A 24,555-nucleotide genomic window follows, 5' to 3' on the forward strand; every position below is an offset into this window, starting at 1 on the left:
ATAGATAGATAGATAGATAGATAGATAGATAGATAGATAGATAGATAGATAGATAGATAGATAGATAGATAGATAGATAGGTAGGTAGGTAGGTAGGTAGGTAAGATATATTATCGCAATAAATCTATTTATCCATAGATAGATAGATAGATAGATAGATAGACAGACAGACAGACAGACAGACAGACAGACAGACAGACAGACAGACAGACAGACAGACAGACAGACAGACAGACAGACAGACAGACAGACAGACAGACAGACAGACAGACAGACAGACAGACAGACAGACAGACAGACAGACAGACAGACAGACAGACAGACAGACAGATAGATAGATAGATAGATAGATAGATAGATAGATAGATAGATAGATAGATAGATAGATAGATAGATAGATAGATAGATAGATAGATAGATAGATAGATAGAATTTCATTGTTTTGAATAATGTTCATTATGACTGAGTGATTCTGATGAGGACACTAAGGCACTTTATTTTTTTGACCCAAATTGAGGGAATAATAGATCAGATCAGAACATAACATTTAATTCAGGCTACATTATAAAAAAATATTTCAGTGATCCTGCTTTGTATGACCAATATAGGTTATCAGTTGCTATAGTGAGCTCTTTCGACCGAATTGTGAAGCCGTCCACTGAATAGGTGCATTTTGGTGATGAATTTATGTCGGGCTTGTTCCGATGGTGCGAATTAAAAGGTCTGGAGATAAATGATCTCGCTTTATGGAGGTACTGGCAGAGAGCCAAACTGTTTTTTTTTTTCCCTAGCAGACGCTCCCCAAACTTGAGAACCGCTGCTTAAAAGGACTATGCGTATACAATTGTGCGTACGCGTAAAAGACGTAAAAAAATATACTTTGGGAAACGGCACTGAGGCTTACTTTGTGAGGTAAGTTATTCGTAAGAAGTCTTCAGAGCCAGTGCATCAGATCAGATTACGCTGTGAACATTTGTTTTCTGTAGACTACCATTTTAAAAACAGAGAGTAGGCTATGGCTAAAGGAATTAAGATGAATGCTATTAACAATTCCATGTTGCAGATGCTTTATAAAAGTAGCATTGTAACCTTTACTGTAGATATAGGAAATATCGCAAAATAAGAAACTTTACATAATCCTCACTTAATAGGCTATAATTTTTTCATGTCGAAGTTTCAACGTGAGTTGCTTTTAAAATTCAAATGTTAATAAGAAGTCACAAATGTTGGTTCTGTGTGGGTTAAACACTGAAATAGGAAATAGTAACAAGGATAATAATCAGAAAAGAGCGAAAAGTTTATATTGAAAAAATGGGCCTTCCAGTGCTGCCTGTCAGAAAAGGACTTAACAGAAGTAATCTCAGCAATGTGCTAAAAAAATAAGCCGGTTAAAACGAATTTTATCTCATTTTCAGTAATATCCCCCAAGTAACATGATGAAATTATGGGAAAGGCAGTTGTAGTTAATTGCACATTATTTTGTTTTTGATACTAGACTTCTGCATCCCTTGTGTGGTATAGTGTCATGATGTTTTTGCTCAGCAACTGCATTCATTTTTAGAAATATTCAAAATGGCTTTACTTTAAATATATTTGAATAAATTGCCTATTGTTTTCATTACAGAACTCAACTTCCTATTCAGTTCTAAGGAGACATAATGACTTCAAATCCAGAACCAGATTACTCTGACGAAGAACTTGGAGGTCATATGACAGTTTTGACCAATAACTCAGAAAAGGCTGTGGATTTACATGCTGAATACTGCAGGGAAGCAGTATGTGTGATCACAGTTATTTTTAATGTGATCATATTCCTGCTTGGCATCACTGGAAATGGTGCTGTGATCTGGATTGCTGGTTTTAAGATGAAGAAGTCTGTGAACACCACCTGGTACCTGAGCCTGGCTTTGTCTGACTTCATTTTCTGCGCTACTCTCCCTTTCCTCATTGTTAGTATCGTTACTAATTCTAACTGGATTTTTGGGCTCTTCATGTGCAAGTTCACCTCTTTTGTTATGACCCTCAATATGTACAGCAGCATTTTCATCCTGGTCATCATTAGTGTGGATCGCTGCATCACAGTCAAGTTTCCTGTTTGGGCCCAAAATCAACGCACTGCAAAGAAAGCTTCTTTAGTTGTTGTGATGGCTTGGTTTGTGTCTGCTTTGCTTAGCATTCCATCTGCCAAATTCAGAGATATTGCAAATGAATCATCAACAGTCATATGTTATAGCAACTATGAGCATCACCACAGAGCCGTCGTGTTCATGGGCTTTACTTTTGGGTTTTTAATTCCGTTCCTGACCATTTCCACCTGTTACTTCATCCTGATCTGCAAACTATATGCAAACCATATGTCCAAATCCACCAAGCCATTCAAGATCATGACATTACTGATTACAACTTTTTTTATCTGTTGGTTGCCATTTCACATTATATCTATTATAGAGTTGAGCAAATCTAAAGATTCTCCACACGATCCCGTCTTTCACACGGCCCAACGATTATCTGGTACTCTTGCCACTGCAAACAGCTTTTTAAACCCATTCCTCTATGCATTCATGGCCAAGGATGTGAAGAAATGCTATTTCTTTCTGTCAAAGATCAAGAGCGCCATTGATGAGGAAACCCGAAGCGCTAGTGGATAACAGACTTACCACTGCTATCTGAAATAAAAGAAAAACAATGTTGAAAATGCTGGCCTATAGAAAAAACTGAACATTAACAAGTTTTACAGTTGTTTGTCTGTTGCATGTTGGAGTTCAAACAGGTTCAATAAAGGCAACTTTCTACAAAAGTTTTGTATATTAAAATGCCATTTTGCTTAATGATTTTGCATAATTATATGATAACTATTAAATCTTTATTTAGAATTTATTGATGATTGAATGCATTGAGCATCATTTAACTAATCTTGTCATGCTCCACATGTCTTTCTCTCTCTGTTTTGCTGAAATATACTTAAAATTTACAATAAAATCTTATTCTAACAATTTCCCTTAAGTGTTTGTAATTTTCTTAATTATATGAGAGTCCTAAGTAATACATACTCAATAAATTCAGAAAGACACTTCAGCTTTATTCCATTTTTTATATGGTAAGTATGTGGAAAACTTTAAATACTTTTAATACTTCCTGCTTATAAGCTTTACAAAAATGTTTGCAAAGATGTTTTTCTTGGAAACTCTTTAACACGTTGCTACATTTACCCTTATTATTGTTACATTTTGTATTATAGAGCTGATTTGCAGTTTTCATTCAAAAGCACTTTTCCTAACACTAAATTAGACAGGGGTGCTGACTGCACCTCAAATGACCATAATGTAACAAAATATACAAATTTATGACAATAATTAAAAATCAAGCTGTCATGGTGTCCATATTCTGATTCATCATCATTATTCAAAATTACCAGACAAAACAATAAAAAAATTCACTGTTGAGTTAGAAGCTTGGTTCAGATCGCTCAGTCATTTAGTTGAAGTCCTCAGCCCTGCACTTCTGATCATTTAGTATAGCAGTGGTTACAAGTGCTGAGTACAAATGTATGACTAGTGTCTAGAAATGAAATCCTACCACATATGACATATGAGACAGTACATGTATGTTAGTGAGTCATACTGTATGCTGTGTCAGATCTCAGCTGTAAAGACCGCAGTAACTTTACCACAAAGACACTTAGTTTAACATGAGCTTTGAGCATTGGCTAATCAAGTGCTGTTTATATCACACCTCCCCTGTAAACACGAGATAAGTAGAACTTAAGATCTCCTGACAGATTTGTGGTAACATCTCCTGACAGCCCTGAAACACTGATGAGAGATAAAGATGAAATGCATTTTTTTCATAAATGAAGTTTGTAATTGAGTAAGAAAACTTTTTTTTTTTTTTTTTTGCAATTTCCTGAAAGAGTGATAAAACTGAATGCTAACTCTATGAAGTTGCAAAACAACCAGCATTAAAATACTATGTAAACTGAGCCGCAAAGAGATATTTAAAGGTGAAGCACGCAATTTTTGCACCATTAGCAACCAACAGAATTCCAAAAAGTATGTTTTGGGGTTCGTTTTCCAGAAGTTCCATACAATTTATATGAACTAAATCTATAAATGAATGTTGGGCTTCTGAGAATTTGGGGCTTTACAATTTATTGACCAGGACATATGCATCAAGCACTAAACAAGAGCAAAGTCTTTCCTCATTTCAACAGTTCTCTCAGCTTACAGTTAGAATAAAAATCTTTCATTTCTTTTGCACTGCTGGCAATCACCCTCGGTTTTCTTGTTTGGTAGAAATTCCTTACATTCATTCCATACAAAATACATTCAGAAAGACACTTCAGGTTTGTTCCTTTTTGAAATGAAAAGTATGTAATGCTCAAATTGAAAAGCCTTTTCAAAAATAGAGGTGATACTTTTCTGTCTTTTAAAGTAATTCTCCATGTGAGCATTACAAAAATATATATGTGTATTTACATATACTGAATGTTATTTGTAATTTACCCGCGAGGTGCTTTCTTTGTCTCTTTTTAGCACATCGCTTCACACTCGCTTTCACCCCTGAATTCTAGATTATTTTATAGATTATAATGTTGATTTTCTGTTTTGAATAAAAAACTGCTGCAATTAAAACACTGAAAACAAAGAACAATTCTGAACATTTCTACAGGGAACAAGTTTACAATTGCGTCCAAAACTTGACTTAATTTGGGAATTATTTGGTTTTTGAGTCTTCTCAGGTTTGTCAAAGAAAATGGGAAGCTATTCAATGCACGGTACATACTGTACTGCAACTACACTCATAGTCTAAACCGGAACATAAACTGGTGAAGAAAGGGGTTTTGCTTAAAGGGACAGATCATCCAAAAATGAAAAATTGTCTTCATATACTCTCCTTCATGTTGTTCCAAATGTTTTAAGAATCAATACACAACTCTTCTCATATAAGAGCTGTGTCCACAGTGACAATGTCTGTGAAAAAACGAACAGAATTTTCATCTTTGGTTGAACAACAGCATCCCTTTAATAGATTACTATAATTGTGTTGGAGAAAAGGAGTAAAGGGTCAGTCAATGTGTTATTTTAAGCAATTTACAAGAAGACACTATTTCTTTTACTTTTTGACCACAAGATAAACTGTTTTTTTGATATCCCACTGCAAATATATTTTAAAACCTCAGTGAAAATCGAAAGGTAAATCATTTCATTTGAAGAAATGATCTCAACATAAAAGTGCTCTAAACACACAGCAGAAACAGAAGAACTTGGTTGCTTGCATCTAATTCAAAAGCCCTATAAATGACTATATCTGCAATTTGCCTGCAAATCACTGAAGGCAGGTACCAGACAACATGTTTTTTGAGTTGTCCATGCATTTATCTAATAACACGTGGTATAGCTCGAGGATTTTTGTTGTCCATATATCAATTCTACTGATCGGTTTTAAGAAGCATCATAATCTGAAGGCAATGTCCACATATTTTTGGGAACAGGGAGCCGGGGTTCCGATGTTAAACATTAAATCGCTGTCCATATATTCCCAATGAGACTGGAGTGCTTAATGTATCAAAGTCCAGTAGTAGCAGGAAAAGCAAATTCAATGAAACACAGATGTGATGTGTCCATCTAAATGGTTGACCCGGATGTCTTGGTGGCAACAGACACTTTCATCAAAAGCATGAAAAGTCATTTCCTGTGATGACAAACTGAATTTGTGGTTGCGGCACACTTAAATTGGACTAAAGAAGATGGATCCATGGTGGTTAAACTTCAAGCCAAGTTAACTGAAGCCAAATTGTTGCACAAGCCCATGTCTTACTAACTAGTGTATCTTTAGATTCTTCATGATAGGACGAACAGTTTTTCAGCAGTACTTTTGTGCAAACTGAATGGAGGATGACGATAAACAATTTTATATTCTAGGGAAAAAAAGTTTAAAGCTGAAAAAAAGGAAAAAATGTGCGTGAAAAAAAAAGGTGAGTATCATCTGGGCATGTACTCCTCAGGTACACCAGACAGGTTTCTCTTTCTGAGTGCCGTGTCCACAGTCTTAATAAGCCCGTCAATGGTGGCACGCATTTCAGGCGTGTAAGGGTCATAATCCAGCTTTCTGAGCCCAGAGCGTTTAAAGTTCCCATCTTTCTGTCCTTCCACACACAGCAGGCGGTCCTCTGACACTTCCAGGCCAAGAAAGATGACCATGGCTTTTAAGTGAGAGAAAAGGTCCCGTTTTAAATCCTCAAAGTGCACTACTTGAACTTTCTTCCCATATTTCAGCCAGTCTAGTGTGTGGGAGGCCCACCATGGAGCGTAGTTCTTCACAAACTCTGGCCACTCTGACAGAGAGAGAGAGAGAGAGAGAGGGAGAGAGAGAGAGAGAGAAAGAGAGAGAGAGAGAGACTTCTTTAACTTCTTGAAATATAACATCTTACAGTAACATGCAGTTCCATGGCGCCTAAGATTTAGTGCATGAGAATACCTTTACACATTTGTAGACAAGTGACAGCACCACACAAATGTAACAGACATCGACAAACCCAACTTGATGGTTTTGTGAAGGCTGGAATAGTGGAGCGGCATAATTATATATGTTTTCTGTCATTTTCTGCTGATTATCTTCAGTGGAGAGAAATAAAAGCAATAGCTAATGTCTTTTTTTCACAAAGTGACTAAAATTATCATAATCATGAGGAGAGAGGATGTAAAACAAAAGAAAGGAACTTATTTTATTTTTATGCTTTTGCGTTTCGGTTAGTGTGACGCATCAGAAAGGCACGTCAACAAGAACAGTGAAACAACAACTGAGGAACACTTTAATAAATACAAAATAGGAGTTTAAAAAAACACTAAAATTTCAGAAACCTAATAAAAAATGAAGCAAAAACAGAATGACAAAGTCCACATTTCGAAAAAACAAGACACCAAAATGTCACAAGCTTCTCTCCTGGGAAAAAAAAATATTGTAAAGAAGCAGAACAAGAAGCAAATGTTGCTTAAAAATGGACTTTGTTGGGGTAAAGGAAACTTTGCACAATCTATTCACTGTACCACTGTTCACAAACAAATGCAACATCATTTTTGTAAAATAATTTTAATGCAAGAAAAATGTGTCTTCTTGGTTAAATAGTTATAACGATTAACCATTAAAAAAGTAAACACCAGTAACGTATTTGGTGCCTAGTAAAAGACTCATGTACCTAAAAATAAGCATCAGTTTTCAGGAGGTTTCAGACTTAAAAAGGGAAGAGATTCTCAACTACATTAAATACAGTTATGGCCTTTTGTGTCTGATGAGTGCATGCTTCTGACCACAGTACAGCAGATTTACCCTCAAATTGACGTCAACGTCAAGAACAAAGATAGAAGTTCTTTTGGTCATTTACCCCTATGATAATCTTCCAAACTAAACTGAGACACAGATCATTTCACGAGTTCACACTTACATATAATAAATAGAGTAAAGGTTATGCGCATTTGCCGTGCTGTCTTAAGGGGAGGGCTCCAAGCTCGGAATTCAACCGAACCCAGAGTGCTCCCCCATCCCAGGTTGGGATAGGAATAGATATAAGTGAGGAGATGGGTGGTGGAGGGATGCTGGAAAACTGTCAAGGAACAGAAGTAAGTCTGGGGCCGGTTTCACAAAGCTATTTTAGACCGGTCTATAGTGTTAGACAAGTCTAAAATTTGCTCATAGACAGTCTAATGCAAGTTAGACTGTTTCACAAAAATAAAGACTGACTTAATTTAGACCAAAAAAATTAGACACCTTACCCCCAGGCTAACTTAGGTCTAAGACTCTATGTTACCTTGGCAATCAGCAGTAACAATCAGTTACATTACAAACTGCCAAAAGAAAAGGGAAAATGGCTCATAATTTAAACATTTCTTCCTGTTACTAACGTTACATTCCCAAGTAAAATGTCCTTGTAACTGTTAGGGCCGTTACATAGTCAACGCGAGCAACGATCGACGCGCTCCCTTTCATATGCAAGCGTCACGTGCGATGTGTGAAATGCAATACACCGTGGCTGTTCAACCGTCTATTTCGCTTCAAACGCTCGCTTTATAAGCGCGTCCTATTCGCCTTGGACACGCGAATGGATTCAAAATGTTCAAGCGTCGAACTAGACGCGATAGACGCTCTATTCGCGTTTGGTGTGAACGCTGCATAATAACAAGCTGCGATGTCAAGATTGCAATGCTGGAATGTGTGTGTGTATGTCAGAGAGAGAGATGGCACGGGCGCGATCGAACAGTGGAAACATAAAAACATACTCCGTCATTTATACTCCTCCAACAAACACATATTTTCCGCTGGGGTAAACTGCACCGAGCGGTTGAGTGCGCTTACTCGATCCGCCATGTTTTTTGTTTTGAAAAGTGTCTTATTTTACCCAGAATGCATTGCAGTGTAGTCCTACTTAAGATAGTCAGAGTCTTAAGTGCTTTGTGCAACGGTCTGATTTAGATGTCTATCTGAAGTCTGACTATCTACTATATCTAAGCCATAGTCAAAGTCTATCTTTGTGAAACCGGCCCCAGGTGTAGGCTATATATAACTCTTATCTTGTTCATTGAATTGACCTATCGCTAAGCCCCGCCCCCCTTAGTTACTGTTGCTATCTCAGACAAACAAACAGAGTTGCTAACTGTCTTACAATGACAGCTGTCAGTATGAAAACCTTGTCCCAAGATGTTTTTGATCAATTTTGGACACAGAAGGACCACCTCTCGTCGAGGCCCATTCTAGTGGGACTTAAACATGCCATGGAGGATATATAAAATATTTTAAAATAAATATGATAGGTAACAAGATTAATTTGGAAGTGAGGGTTTACAGATCGTAATGCAAGCGGGAGAAGCCTCATGTTACGGTCGCCACGATCGCAGATGGCTGTTTTTGAGTCCTCGGCTGTTTTTGACCTACTGTTAATGACGTGAGAACAGTTAGCTATTTAGGTTTGTACATTAGTATGGACTCAATAACTTTAATTGTAACTTAATGAGAGTATGACAACCAGAAAAAAGTTTTCATCTTCATTTGGATTGGGGTTGAATCCTTAGGGAACCAGGTTACTACGCTCACATTATTGATATTATAAATAAACCGGGCTTCTGTCGTATTGCGTAGATAATTGGTCAGTTCGCGCAAATCTTATCACACTTTTGAAACATGCTGGTGAATGCGCACACAGTACGGTGATTCAATTCATGAATACGCATGCCCATCCTCTCAGTACCCCAGGCACATTTTTTACCATTTTTGTAGCATAAACACCATCAAACCGATGAGAGCTCATTTCTCTATGGCGCTGAAACCTAAAAATGTCTGAGTTCCGGTTCCTGTGCAACTGATACTCAACTGCCATTGGCTCATCTGCGTTCGAAGGGAGGGGCTTACCGATAGGTCAACTGATTACTGAATTTGCTCCTCTTTTGTTACTTAGGTTAATTATCTGGACGTGCTCCTCCCGAACTTTGTTAATAAAACCTCATATAGCGATGAGCTCAGCGATAAGTTGAGAGAAATGTTGACTAAAATATGTTTGTAGTTTCATTCAGTGTGGAAAAAAATCTATAAAACAGTTCCATCTAATTAAGATGTTATGTGTGAATATTTGTGAATGTGGTGTATTTTGTATGCTTTTCAGAGAATTGCACCATTCGCACAAATATGTTTACGTCAAACCACAGAGGACATGGACATACTGTAAAGGGGAAAATTATCAATATGGCGGCAGTAGGAAAGAAAGTTAATAACGCCAGTTAACATGGTTATGTGCTTCATGTGAGTAGCGATGTTTGTGTTGCGCACTAAATAGAGCTATCACTAGCTTTCATTTCTCACCTTTCCCCCTCCAGTGAGCTTGAGAGGCAAATCCAATATGGCCGCCATACTTTCGGTTAAATTCAGCCATGAGCGCTTTATAAGGGTTCCGGATCATAAGGATGCTAGCGTCAAAGGTGTCAATCTCCTTCCTGCCACTCTCGTGGGTCTTGATACATATGGTTCTACCGCTGCGCCAGTGATCTCTCTCCCCTTTGAATCCTGCATATTAAAAGAGTTCAACAAGAGAGAAAGACCATGAGCAAGCAAGAGAGAAATAAAATGGCTTTATGGAGAACTAAAAGATAAATTAACCTTTGTTGTACAGTGACCCATCAAAGTAGTAGCTCCCTGTGTAGTGTCCCGTGGCCAGTTCAATAAGGTGACGGGCCCAGGTATTCCCTGCTCCTGGGAAACTAGCTAGTGCAATTTGGTGCTTGGAACGAGTGGGTAAAAAGCGCCGGTCCATACAGCGATTATCTGTAGAGATAAAGAAACCAAACATGAGATATTGTGGTGAGAAATATCCTTAGTCTCATTAAAGTTTCCTTAAAATTGCTCGACAAGCAAGTATATTAGTATATATATGGTCTCAAAACTAATATGGATTAGAACCACAAAAAAAATATTGTCTTTAATCACAGAATCATTCTGTAAAAGATGTCTCTATCAGGTTTGAGTGGTTTGATGAACAGTGGGCTTATAATGCACACATCACCTAAACATATACTGTTATTTTGATGAAGTGAGACAAGTTGATCTTAGATACTGCTCTAGAAAACAATCTGATTCAGTCTTTTCAAATGTTTTCTTGCTTAGATTTCAATTTCGGTTTGGACCAGTTCATGATGACCATTCAGAATTTGAACCACAGAGCAGATGACAGTCAGACTGAGGAGGAAATGAGATGAGTTTTTACTTTGAGTGGTAAGCAGGGACAGAGATAATGGGGTGAAAGGTGGGAATGATTCTAGGGGCCCACAACGATTGTAGTATTTAATTGAATGTATTTTAAGCCAAATCCCTCATACTAAAATAATGTGCTTGTGTTCCTTTAACATTATAAATAATATTATATAATATTTAAAATGTAGTTTAAAACTTCATATAATTTGTATTATATTTTATATTATATTTTATATTATATTTTATTATGTTATTACAACCGAGTGTGTGTGTGTGTGTGTGTGTGTGTGTGTGTGTGTGTGTGTGTGTGTGTGTGTGTGTGTGTGTGTGTGTGTGTGTGTGTGTGTGTGTGTGTGTGTGTGTGTGTGTGTGTGTGTGTGTGTGTGTGTGTGTATGTGTGTGTGTGTGTGTGTGTGTGTGTGTGTGTGTGTGTGTGTGTGTGTTTGTTTGTTTTTGGCCAAGTGCATGTTTGTGTTTCGGAAGAAGGCTCTGCTTGCATAGCAGAGCAGTTGCATCATTTAAGTGTTGCAAGTGTGCATTTATTGAAATTAATCATTTCAATAAATACACACTATATATATATATATATATATATATATATATGCATATGCATGATATAATTTCAATAAATGCACACTTGCAACACTTAAATGATGCAACTGCTCTGCTATGCAAGCAGAGCCTTCTTCCGAAACACAAACATGCACTCGGCCAAAACACACACACACACACACACACACGCACGCACACACACACACACACACACACACACACACACACACACACACACACACACACACACACACACGGTTGACTTTGAGGGAGGGGAAATGCTGATGTTGATAAAGACCACTCTTGAAAAAAAAGCAAACTGTAATAAATGAGTCACATTTTTTGTGCTCACTGTGACAGCGAACTTGGGGGAAGTGAAGAAGTGTGAATTTTGCAAACAAGAGGGCCAGCTTCTTTATAAGAGATAAGCAGCCGCAAAAGCAGTACAGGAAGGGTAATTTTTGTGCTTCTGTGACCTGACATGTTTGTTCTTAACCTAAACAGTCAAACCCATATGGTTATCAAATATTTATGTGCTGCCTGTGCATTGACGTGAGCCCACTGTTTTAGTCCAGACTAGGTCATGTTACCTTGCACTTGGGTCTGGTACACTACAAAGAAGTCATTGTTCCCGCAGCTTTCAAAATCTTCCCCTACACACCGCTGGAGACACAGTTCCTCATCCTCACGCTCATGCAGAGTGAAGAGAGGAGTGGGAAACCCACAGTAACATTTTTCACCACCTAAGGCAGCCAGAGAGAATTCCTATACCAGACAAAGGAAGCGATCATTTAAGACAGACTCGCATAAACACAGTAGTATGAGAGACACCAGATGCACATCATGCAGACATACTCACTTTCTCTGTGCACAAGTCAACACACTTGTCCACTGACATGTTTTGAATAACAGCACTAGCAGGGAGCGCCAGGGTCACGTTATCTGGCCTCTTGAAACATCCCTTGAAGATGGCACTTCCATCTAAGAGCAAAATAAACAAGTACATGATTTTTTTTTTATGTAAAAACAAAAAAACAACTACATTTTAGTATTTTCTCAAGGAAATATGAGTGTTGCTTGCTCGAGAAAATCTCACCCGCAAGATGCTAGGGTGTTCTGGGTGGTTTCTAGAGCAATGCTGTGTGGTTGTTGATGAGATTTTATAGCAATGCACTTTATACAACGAGGAATAAATACTTTCTGCCATTATAAATAGTATAACTACCATCTAACAATATTTGCACTAGTCTTTGTCTTTAATTAAACCGCTGTGGTCCCAAGAAATTCCTAACTTAATATATCAAAGTTCCTGCACAACCATTGTATTTGTTTATCACATAACTTCTCCTACGCACGCACATCCTGTCACATGAGAAAAGTGCTTAATCAGGACAGACAGGATGGAATGTCACAAGTTTCTGCCAGTTATTTTTTGATGAAACATGATGCATAAAGGAAAGGGTGCGGATCATGCCATAAAGATCTGGAAATAGATATGAAATTAAATGAAATGAAATGCCATGAGAAAAAGCTAAACAATACTGGGAAAAGCCTAGTTTTCAAAGCTGTAGTAAACACACATGCAAATGAATGACAATGGAAAAACCTCAAATATACATCAAAGAGACAGAATGTTTCCTCGACCACTGAAGGACAAAGAGTAGAAATCATTTACGAAAATCAGTCCACTGAGACAACAATGGTGAAGAGTAATTTGCCTTGTGCTAACCTGCTCTGATTATTAAAACAGCTTGAAGATTAACAATACAGACAATTTCCAGGGCAGTAAGGTATTTTGCTAACATTAGAGTAATATATTTTGACCTTTTTATTAACCTCTGTTAATGTTACTTGTATTTATTAAAAATACAATTCTTCATTGATTGTTTATAATTCACTCGGCAATAACCAATGTTAACAACTTGATTCTAAAAATGCATTAGTAAGTGTTGAAATGAATATTGAGGTGAATAAATACTGTAGAAGTATCGTTCATTGTTACTTCATGTCAACTAATGAAGCAAATTAATGTTAACAAATGAAACCTTTCTGTAAAGATTTAGTTGATCTTATCAATAAAAGCTGTTGTGTGTGCGTGTCGAGCCAAATCTGTCATATCTGTGCGCCTGTCCAAATGTGTGAATGTAAGCTTGCTGATGCACATGTGTAAAAGTATCAGTGTGTCAGAGTGCTCACATCGGCGGGCCGACTCCTGGCTCAGCTCCAGTCTGTATATGGACAGTCGATTAGGTCCTCCACAGAGGTTACTCTTCTCCCCTTTACACTCCATATTACATTCACTCTCTGACACGTTGGGCGCCTGGATCTTATGGCCACAGTAGCACTCAGCTCCAAACTCCAGACCCGCATAGAGATAACCCCTAATAACACAGGATGAAGAAAAAACATCTTTATTATGTATTTAGTTGCTATTATGCATTATTTCTGCAACTGCTGTATATTATTGCTGTTGTTGTAGATTATTGCTGCTGCGCTATTGATTATTGCTGTTGTTGCATATATATATATATATATATATATATATATATATATATATATATATATATATATATATATATATATATATATATATATATATATATATATATATATATATATTAGGGCTGTGAAAAGATTAATCGCATCCAAAATAAAAGTTTGTTTACATAATATATGTTTGTGTTCTGTGTATAATTATTTTGTATATATAAATACACACACATGCATGTATATATTTAAGAAATATTTGCATACATATACTATATATATTTATATATAATTTATATTATATATAAGTATAATTTTTTTATATATAAATAACAGTTTTTCTTAAATATATACATGAATGTGTGTGTATTTATATATACAAATTTAATTATACACAGTACACACACATATATTATTTAAACACAAACTTTTATTTTGGATGCGATTAATCGCAATTAATCTTTTCACAGCCCTAATATATATATACTCTATAAACATAATCATAAACATAAACCAATCAGCTTATGCCAAGTAGTTAACACTGTGAATATCATCAGGTTGCGTTAAAGGAATAGTTCACTTAAAAATAGAAAATTCTATCAACATTTACTCACCAGTTGTTACAAACCTGTATGAATTTCTTCTACTGAACACAAAGGAAGATATTTTGAAGAATGTCGGTAACCAAACAGTTGATGGACCCCATTGACTTCCATAGTATTTTTAAGTCAATAAGGTTACATCAACTGTCTGGTTACCGACATTCTTCAAAATATATTCCTTTGTGTTCAGCAGAAGAAAGAAATTCATACAGGTTTGAAACAACTTGAGGGTAAGTAAATGATGACAGAATTTTCACTTGTAAGTGGACTATTCCTTTGAGCACCCATCAGCCTGCAGCATCTAGTTTCATGACAGAACTAGGCATCTCTTTTCTTCTGTATTCTGGAGTACATATGATGGAAATGGATTCTATTTTTTTTTAAAAGAAGAAAAAAAAGAAAGTAGGACAGGACAGGAACTTATGCATCGGTTGTTTACTGGATTTTGAGATGTGGCTGTTGAACTCAAATCTGGAGGCAGATGAACGTGAACTTGAGGGGCGGGTTTAAATGACTAAATGATTGGAGAATTTCTGCATATGTCACCAGAGAGAGGTCTGTTGTTTTCACCAAGATCCAATTATAATATTGTGATTAAATATTACATAATATTTAATCATATTTAATCATAATAATATTTAATAATAGGTAAAAAAAAATATTAAAATAAACCCTATGCATGGATGAATTGTTTAAAATAAGATCTTTAAAAAGTATTTAGAAAATGAATAGGGTGAATATTAATTTTATGCTGACTTTTAACACTTAAAACAGAGAAATTTGATTATTTCACCGTAAACAGTACACTCTGTAAAAATGCTGCATATATCTTCACTGCTTTATGATGTCGTCTAGTAGATAAATATCTCAGCTCTTAACTGAAAGGTTCAAAAAGGGGTGTTTCATGAACCACAGAATCACATTTGTGCCTTTGAGCAAGTCACTTAAAAACAGGCTTTTCAAGGGGAAGTGTAAGATGTGCACCACAGTTTCCTTTATACTGATATATAATACATTCAGTGGTGCACACGGGCATGCATGTACATGTAGCTTTTGAAAAGAGCAGAAAGAATGTGGTCTATTGTTCTGACACTTTGACCAACTCCCAGCAATGTTCCCCTCAATTAAATTCAGATCATACTGTTTTGCAAAAGAAATAGGTTTCGATACAGCTAATGCACTGTGTGGTGAGTATAATTTACAAGCGCAAGGCTGAGATAAAAAGTAAGCTGAACAGAAACATTAATTGTGAACATGAAATTCTGGGGTTCAAAAGCTCTTTTACTTGAACAATCGCTTTAATGTGCTCTCCACCCTTCAGACCCCTCCTCTATGCAGCTGTTTTTTGTTCAAAAATCCTTTTAAAAAATGTGAGAACTACCCTAAGCTGAGCCCCCAGTTTAAAAACATAAAAGAATCATTGTCAACAGAGCTCTTCCTTTTAAACAATGGTTCTGATAGAACTTCAGTCCACGAGACAGCAGTAAACTTCCTCTTGACTCGTGATCAATCAACAATCACTTTCATCAATGTTAAAGCTTCTCTTGAAATTTATTTCCAACAAAAATACATGCAAAACTGGCAAAATAAACTTAAAAACAAAGTCCATCCATTCATTTGCTCTTTTGAGTGTGATGTTTGTGCATGATGCCAGTTTTATAACCCCTATTTTGATCTGAGGAGAGAACATAAAGGATCGTCTCTCTCCAGAGTCTGGCTCATACGCAAGGGAGCATTGAGACCAGATGTGCTGTTTCTGTTGACTCTCACTCCTTCCTGTAAAGCAGCACTGAGGCCCAAATTCCTCAGCCTTTTTTTCACCCCCTTTCTCTCTTTCTGTGGCTTTCCAAGGCACAGACTGATGTGATGTTAATGGGTATGCAGTGTTAAAAAACATTGGGAAGCAGAAGGAGTAGAGGAACCGAGGAAAGAGGAAGGAAGCAAGAGTGCTAACAAGATGGAAAGTAAAAAAGCAACATTACCAGTTCAACCAAAAATAAAAATTAATTTAATTATCATTTACTCACCCTAATGTTGTTCCAAATCTGTGTCAAAACTGGAGGAATTTTGAATAAATTTGCTGTTTTTTCTCTCTCTCCACAAAACCTGGATATACGAGTAAGTCTAATTTTAAAAGTAAGATTTCTAGACTTGGAAAAATCATGTAAATTAATACAATATTAAAGTGCCAAGGGCATTTTTAATATAAATATACATTTTCTGCCAGATCTAAAATATTTTATCAGGTAGATTGTAAGAAAAAATATGATTTAAAATCCAGTATAACAAAACGACTGAAAATGTAATAAAATAAATTCATGGGTTAAAAAAAGAGTGGGATCCCTGAAAACATTCGGCTCTCATAACTTCTTGAGTCATGAAATGTAATTATTTTGATTTTAATAAAAATGAGTTAAGTTCTTTTTTTAATTTACAGGAACTAGGAGTGTTCACAGATTAAAGGGATAGTTCACCCAAAAATGAAAATTCTGTCATCATTTACTCTCCCTCAAGTTGTTCCAAACCTGTATGATTTACTTTCTTCTGCTAACACAAAAGAAGATATTTTAAAGAAGGTTGGTAATTAAACAGTTGCTGGTCCCCATTGACATCCATAGTATTTTATTTCCTACTTATTTCCTTGTTTGGTTACTGACTTTCTTCAAAATATCTTATTTTGTGTTCAGCAGAAGAAAGCAAGTCATACAGGTTTGGAACAACTTGAGGGAGAGTAAATGATGACAGAAATTTCATTTTTGGGTGAACTATCCCTATAAAATATGCTTTGAAAGCAAAACTAGGGCTAGGGGCTTTCGAATATTGTTCTGGACAATAGGGGTGGGGGGTGGGGGGACTTGGGGTCAAGGTTGAGAACCACTGACCAATCAGTTCATTTAAAAGATCAGATTTATAAGTGAATAATGACTTAAAATTAAACCTGTTCCACTAATAAAGCTATCATATGGGTACATGAGTCATACTGACCACATTTACTCTCATGATGTTTTTCATTCTTTTTAAATCACTGTTGATTCACTGTATTTCCACAGAAAAGAGTGATTAGCAAAGTTCTTCAGTATTTGCCCTTTTGTGTTCCAAAGAAAAAAGAATTAATTCAGGTTTGGAAAGACATCTGGATGAGTGAATGATGACTTCATTTTAGGATGAAAGTTCATTTCAGGGTGGATGTTAATCTTACTGGTGATCACACATCCTGAAAATGAATGAGAGTACATGATAAAACACAAATCTTTGTGACTATCAGAGGATCATCAGAGGAAACAGCATATCTGCTAACTCTCTCTCATCTGAGTTAATTATAAGTCAAGGTAACAAGATAACTCAGGGAATTAGATTAGTGTAATGTGTATTAAATGAGTCATGTTTGTCAGTGAAGGGGCATTAACTAAGAGCAATTACATGCTTATGATAACTCATAATGTGTATGTATGTGTACATGATTGTTTGTGTGGGTTTTGTATGGGAGTGTACTGTGTGGTTGTGGAAATGTTCTCTTAAAAGAATAGTAAAACTTGAAATCACTTTCATTATGGGTGGCAGATATCTGCTAATGGTAATCAAGAAAACTGCTTAATAAACATACTATATAATGTCTTAATGAAAGGATTCTGTCATGGTATTTTGAGGTCAAAGCACAGAAAATGTAATTACCTGAGCATGTAAACTGTAGAAGTCAAAAGAAATGTGTCATTGTGATGCAAATGTGTGCGCATAGTCTTGAACATGGAGATAAAAAGTTTCAGTCGGCATACTGTACCTCTCAGCGCAGTTGTCCTGGCAACGGAAGACGGTCATTTTTTTGTAGTCAAAAAAGGACACCCCTCTAAGAGCCCGTTTCTGTGTGTCATCAACATAGCAGCCGGTGTACTTTGCTAAAGGGAAATATATTGAAAACATCATTAATTCCAGTACCAAGAATTAAAAAAAAAAATTGTGCTTTATTAGTCAATCCTGTTGATTCATAAAATGAATTCAAGAAACATTCAAGGTTGTAAAGCACATTTCATAATTACTAAAGTTGAAACGCAGCACCATCTAGTGGCCAAATAGTGAAATCGCAGCCATACTGTTTTGGATTAGGGAATTTTTAATATTAATTCAAGGCATTGTCATACATGCTGAAATCGTATTACAACATTTTGGATACGTTTCTTAATATAAACTTTAGTAGGCCTATTAATTAAGATTTTAAATGGTTTATCATTCACACTAGTTAACACATGCATAATATTTAAGTCTGTGATAATTAAGTAGCTTTAATTTGTGCGTATTTTGACAAGTCAAAGTGGGATAATCAACATTCTTTTATAAAGAGCTTAAGTTGCGTAGAAGATTAAATTATAAATCCTCTGAAATTGAATGTAAAAATACATTTTAACAAGTGCTAACAGTCTGCCATCACATATTGTGATTAGCAACCATATAGAAAATGCCATTCCATATAGTAACAGCTTGTGACACAAAACATTAAAACACATCTACAGTTTGGATATGGCCACATTGTTGTGGACGTTTTGTTCTGAAAACATTTACAGTCTGATGCACAGATGCATCATCTGCTCCATCAATCTCATCATTTGTGACACACACACACACACACACACACACACACGACCGAAAATGCCCCATTGCATGACATCCGTTCTTTCTCTGTAATCTCATCTCTCCCCATTAGGATTGAATGTATTTTCTAATGAGCTGGTGAAGGGGGTTTCTGACATATACACATACGAACCAGTACAACATTATAGTAATTGCAATTGTCTAAAAAGCAGCGAGCATGATGGTGACTTAATCGTATTGGCAGGCACAGAGGGCAAGCTCGGTAATCTGCTTTATCTACAAGTTAAGCTCCATTCACTCAACACTGTATTGCCATTCTGTGAAGCAACTAAGTGCTTGGATGAAACTCTCACTAGCAGCACGACTACAGAGTTAATGATGCTCTGCTGTACTCACATGATGAGCTCTCTGCATGGAGCGTTTGCTCTGGATATATGAAGAATAATGAAGAGGGGAACGGGGATGAGTTATAATAGTTTCACTTCAATATATTTGAATAAACCTCAATATCATAGCCTATAAAAGTCAAACTGTCTAATTTATTAGACATTATTATTGTATAAATGTAACTTTTTATTTGTACAGCTTTGAGCCACTAATACAAGTGATCTTTGAATTTAGATTATAATTATTATTAATTGTGAAGGGAAGACCAGTGCTAGTGCTGTCAAAATATTTACCGGATTAAAATTTTGCCCTAGTTTCCTCTATATTATTATTATTATTATTATTATTATGAAAGCTTATTTCAGTCACAAACAGTGTAAAAGTGTCCTGAAGGAGGCAGAGTAGAGACAGGGACAACACATGGAAGAGTAAAATGAAACATGACACCAAAATTGACCCCCTCCGCTTTAATAATACATGTCTCTGGTCTCATTGATTTAACAGTGAATGTGAATAAAAAAAATCTAAATATAATGACTACATTACATAAATATATTATATAAATATTAAACAGATATAACTGAAATTTTTACATCACTAGTTCCTTTAAATCAAGTTCTGTTTCACCCAAAAAGTCAAATGGGTTGTAAAGGTTAACTTCCACGTGTGTTACATGTTTTAAAAACACTACTTGGTGGAAACCTCACTCTTCCTTTCCCTTTATTTTTCTCTTTTTTTGAAAAAGTGACTCTGTAAGACTTAGGAGAAGAGGAAATCAATTGTTGATTTACTTCACTTTTTAAAATGATGCAAGTGTCTGATATACTGTAGTTCAGACCACAAGATCACTGATGTACTAACTGAGCTAATATAAGACATTTGCATTTCCTCCTCTGTCCGGTACTGTCACCCCATCTGGTGCCGATATCACAGATATCGTAGTAGACTACAGTGAATGATGTTGGGGGCCTAAGCTCATGTTTCTGTCCTTGACATCCTTTGAGATTAATTAATTGGATGTGTGCCTTTACAACCACAAAGATACAATCTCCACAATTATAATAAAGTGGCTTACTTATCAGAGGTTGATTGCTAAAGTCATGCACTGTCAAAAGTGAAACGTGGTGCAGTGTTTTACTAGAGGGTTACAATTTTTACTAGAGGCCCACTTGAGAACCATCTGTTCAAACCTCACCATGGATAAAGGTAATGACCCGAGACTTGCACAATCCACTAATTGGCTTTCTTTTGCCTTTTTGTGGGGTTCTGTGTGAGCTATAGTGAGTTAGCACAGTAGCCTAGAAATCTAGATGCACCCTAGCGGCAGCAAAATGTATTTTGCAGCCAGGGTAGTCTTAGCCTGACTATGTCAGACTTCTTACTTCCGCTCAATTTCATTTTGCTTCTGTACTCAGTCTGAGACAGCGTAACAGCTTTCCGTTTTCCTCCGGCCTGAAAACAGCCGGCCAATCAACGAACAGAGGGCGGGCTGAGAGCCGTGACGTAGACACTGATTGTACCGTGGATGCGTAGATTTACTTCACATAATCTGCAAAAGTCGTTCACAGCCATGTTCACTCCGGTATTTCACTCGATGGTTTTGTTTTCGCATCATACATGTGTTTACAGTGGAAGTTAGATGCGGCTGAGCCTGCGCATAGCACACGCCATAACCAAACGTTATGTGATTGGCTTACGGGTAACCAATGATTTTAAACTTCAGACAAGCGCCCCCCCCCCCCCCCCCCCCCCCGGAGAATAGTCTTTCAAATCGGCTTTGGCCGCGACTCTGGAGGACTTGGAGGTAAGTTTTTCTTTGAGAAAAAAGCAAAGAACGGCACTTAAGTCATTCTTAAAAAAGGAAGATGTGTTCGTAGTTTTGCCGGCCAGATTCAAAAGTTGAATCTATCAACTAACTAACGTTAGCTCCGCTGGTGGGAAAACGCTCTGGTTGGTTGAAGCGCTGTCCTATTGCGTGCAGGGGGAATTTGAAAGAAAGCCGTTTATCCCACCCCTCGGATTGAACCGTGTCTATGGTGAGTTGCCAGACCTAACATCTTGATGTAGGTCTGGCTTGCCAGGCTATTAGCACAGGTGACTGTGGGGAGACTTTTCTGTATGTAGTCCATATTTCAAAGAGAAATATGGTTTAATTTGAAAGAGGCCCACATTGGCTATTCAGTCAAGCTGTTTATTGGTAATGTTCACCATGATTTAAGTAACTTCCTAAATGCATCCTGTAAACTGAACCAATCATGACTAAAGTCTTTCAGATTTTACTTCGGACTGCACAGCACACCATGAACTATAACTATAACCATAACATTTTAATTTTCAAGATAATAGCCATTTCCATGCAACAACTATAACAGTAAGGCTACAAAGGAACAAAATTGTTGGAATAATTTTTAAAGTAATTTTTCCAGCTTCTGATGAATATTAAACATTGACATCCAATCAAAATCCTTCCTACTTTAAAGCACACAGAGCAATTATGATCACAGAACATAAAGCCCAACATTAAAAATAAACATGAATTAATTGTGCATTGGTGTGGACACTAATATACGCTACCATTTAAAAGATTGAGATTTTTTAAAAAGAAATGAATACTTATATTCAGCAAGGATACATTAAGTTGTTTCCAAAATACTGTATGCATTTTTTTTCTATTCATCAAAGAATATTGAAAAAAAATATATATCACGGTTTCCACACAAATATTAAGCAGCACAAATGTTTTCAACACTGATAATAAGAAATGTTTCTTAAGCACCAAATCAGCATATTATAATGATTTCTGAAGGATCATGTGTCACTGAAGGCTTGAGTAATGGATGCTGAAATTTCAGCTTTGCCATCACAGGAATACATTTCATTTTAAAATATACTAAAATAGAAAAATAGTTATTTAAATTTGTAATAATATTTTCCAATATTATTGTTTTTACTGTGTATTGTGTATTTGTAATGCAGCCTTCCCTAGTGAAAAATAAATATACTTAAATGTATTTGAAATACATTTGCTAAGTATACTACAAATACATTTACATACTTGTGTACTTAATATACATACCCTGCACTTGCACTTCTGGTATACTAAATTGATATACTTAAAGTCTGCTAAATTGGAAATTAGTTATTTTGTACTTAATGCACTTTAGTTATCCGGAAACAGTGCTGAAGTTCAACTAAAGATATACTTAAGTAAATTTGATTGTGCTAAAGTGGAATTATTGCACGTATACTTTAGGTACACTTTAAATATCTTGCATTTAAAGACTGATATTATACAGAGATCACTATCCTTACTAATAGTGATATTAAAATACATTAGGCTTAATATTAATAAATGTGCATTGTGCAATAAAGAAGTGCTCTAAATAAAGTTGAATTATAATATTTATTTCAGCAATTCTCAAGCGATGTCAGTGAATATGTTAATGGCTTTGTAGTATACTTAGTATGAAATAAATGTATTTTAAATACATTTTGGTATAGATTTTTTTTCACTAGGGTTAGTCAGGCTTCTTTCAAAAACAAAAAAAAATGTTACCAACCCCAAACTTTAGAATAGTAGTGTAGTTGTCATAATAGCTATTGTTATAGTTTTCGTCCTTGATGTGAACGGACATTTAGGAATGATAATATCAAATGTTGATTTAAAAGTGATACTTGGAGTTTGTTAGTCAGCTGTTCGACAAGCAGTCAAAAAAATAAAAACATAGCGATGTATACATAGCTGGCATGTTTCAGCTTTCTACATCTAAGTCCTTCAGCAAACACCATCAAACTCACTTTTCAACTAAACCATGACGGAGGTCACATCATGTATATTTAATCACATCACCTCAAAGAAGAAGCTTTTATTTCAAAGATTAATGAACTGACTTTACAATTATTTACAGGAATATTGGGGACTAGAGCTTTCCCAGTTGCTAAATGAGAATAGTGTTAAACTTCTTTAGGATAACCATAAATGCTTTCACTGGGATCACTCAAATGAGGTTTTATTAAATGTATCAATTACATTTTTGTCTTTATTATAAAAATATATATTTCTGCTTATTCCATTAGTTAAAAAAAAATAAAGAAATCATATCATACACTCTCTGATTTTAAGACTTGTGCCTACTGTTAAGCAAAAAGGATTTTTAGGAGAGATGAAGCATCTGCCAAAGGCTATGAACTAACAACAGCTCTCAAATGTGTTACTCTAGCATTAGAAAAAACACACACACGCATTCATTATTTACTTCAACAGTCACCAAAAGGGCATCTCATTCCTCTAGCTTAGCATTTTAAAGACACAGGCGGGTTTGCCATACTCCACTGAGCTTCAACCATGGCCTTCATTCCATGACGGTCTGTGACAACTGACCAGTGACACGCATCTTGAAGGGCCAATCAGCTCGTTCTAATCAATATCTGCGTTCTGCTTCACAGGGCACACAGTGTTCACTACACCCCGAGCACTTCATCGGACAAAAATAAACTAATCTGGAATGCCATGTACTGTAGCACTTGAGTCACACATATTAGTACGATGATATAATATATGCATGTAAATAATTAATTTAATAATAATTCATATTTTATGTAAGTGTATATGTGTGTGAGTGCGTAAAAGAATAATTAATACAATTATTTAATAAGAAATAATTCATTATATATTTAAGTACATTTAATTAATCACACTGTGCTTTATAACTGCAAACAGAAGCATAGAAACTAAGGTGAATTTAGCCTAATTAAAATCTTATTTTTGAACTTCTTCATGAAGTTCTGAGGTGGTGTGCAATAACTGATGGCTAAATTTCACTCTCCACTTCCTGTGAAGTGATATCGGCATATACACCTGTTCCCTATGCTATTCGCAGTGCCCTTTCAAATTAAACATATGGTATACAAGAAATCTCACCTAGGATGAGCGGATTTCCCTGTAAAGTCATTTTGCAGGGCAACTTTGGGCAATTTAAACATACTCAGTGTTTTTATATTGCAAAGTTTCTCCTTTAAGACACTGAATTAATTCTTTCTCCACTGAGAGTGTCTGAGGTTGCTATCATTGCAAGGAGAACTGTGCATGTATATGTATAAATTAATCAGTGTTTTTGTCTTGTTTTCAAGTATAAATATCTGAACATCCTTTAAGCAAAAAGATACATTTACTTTTTTCCAGATGTTTAATAAAATGTTTTTACAAATTCAT

The 24,555-nt window shown here is 35.9% G+C and overlaps 2 protein-coding genes across 9 annotated transcripts in view; one reads left to right on the top strand and one right to left on the bottom strand.

The window, feature by feature from the left end:
- The first annotated feature begins 660 nt into the window (after positions 1 to 660).
- Positions 661 to 2,995, top strand: LOC308691148 (chemerin-like receptor 1). Its single transcript, XM_081366095.1, has 2 exons — positions 661 to 912; positions 1,625 to 2,995. The coding sequence occupies exon 2, from the start codon at positions 1,659 to 1,661 to the stop codon at positions 2,646 to 2,648; it is 990 nt and encodes a 329-aa protein (XP_081222221.1). The 5' UTR covers positions 661 to 912; positions 1,625 to 1,658; the 3' UTR covers positions 2,649 to 2,995.
- A 1,995-nt stretch (positions 2,996 to 4,990) lies between these two features.
- wscd2 (WSC domain containing 2) overlaps positions 4,991 to 24,555 on the bottom strand; it is a 61,939-nt gene continuing 42,374 nt past the window's right edge. For all 8 annotated transcript variants that reach the window (XM_081366072.1, XM_081366069.1, XM_081366075.1 and 5 more), the window contains 7 exons: positions 18,151 to 18,265; positions 13,480 to 13,664; positions 12,143 to 12,264; positions 11,874 to 12,048; positions 10,141 to 10,305; positions 9,847 to 10,047; positions 4,991 to 6,334 (listed from right to left, as the gene is read on the bottom strand). In XM_081366072.1, the coding sequence (XP_081222198.1) occupies positions 5,982 to 6,334; positions 9,847 to 10,047; positions 10,141 to 10,305; positions 11,874 to 12,048; positions 12,143 to 12,264; positions 13,480 to 13,664; positions 18,151 to 18,265 (1,316 nt within the window). In that variant the 3' untranslated portion in view covers positions 4,991 to 5,981. The remainder of the gene's footprint in view (positions 6,335 to 9,846; positions 10,048 to 10,140; positions 10,306 to 11,873; positions 12,049 to 12,142; positions 12,265 to 13,479; positions 13,665 to 18,150; positions 18,266 to 24,555) is intronic.

Source organism: Scardinius erythrophthalmus (genome assembly GCF_964197995.2).
Source record: "Scardinius erythrophthalmus genome assembly, chromosome: 5".
Classification (NCBI taxonomy): Eukaryota; Metazoa; Chordata; class Actinopteri; order Cypriniformes; family Leuciscidae; genus Scardinius; species Scardinius erythrophthalmus.

Excerpts from the sequence above, each read along its gene's own strand:
- LOC308691148 (XM_081366095.1), top strand. The coding sequence starts at position 1,659 with ATGACTTCAAATCCAGAACCAGATTACTCTGACGAAGAACTTGGAGGT.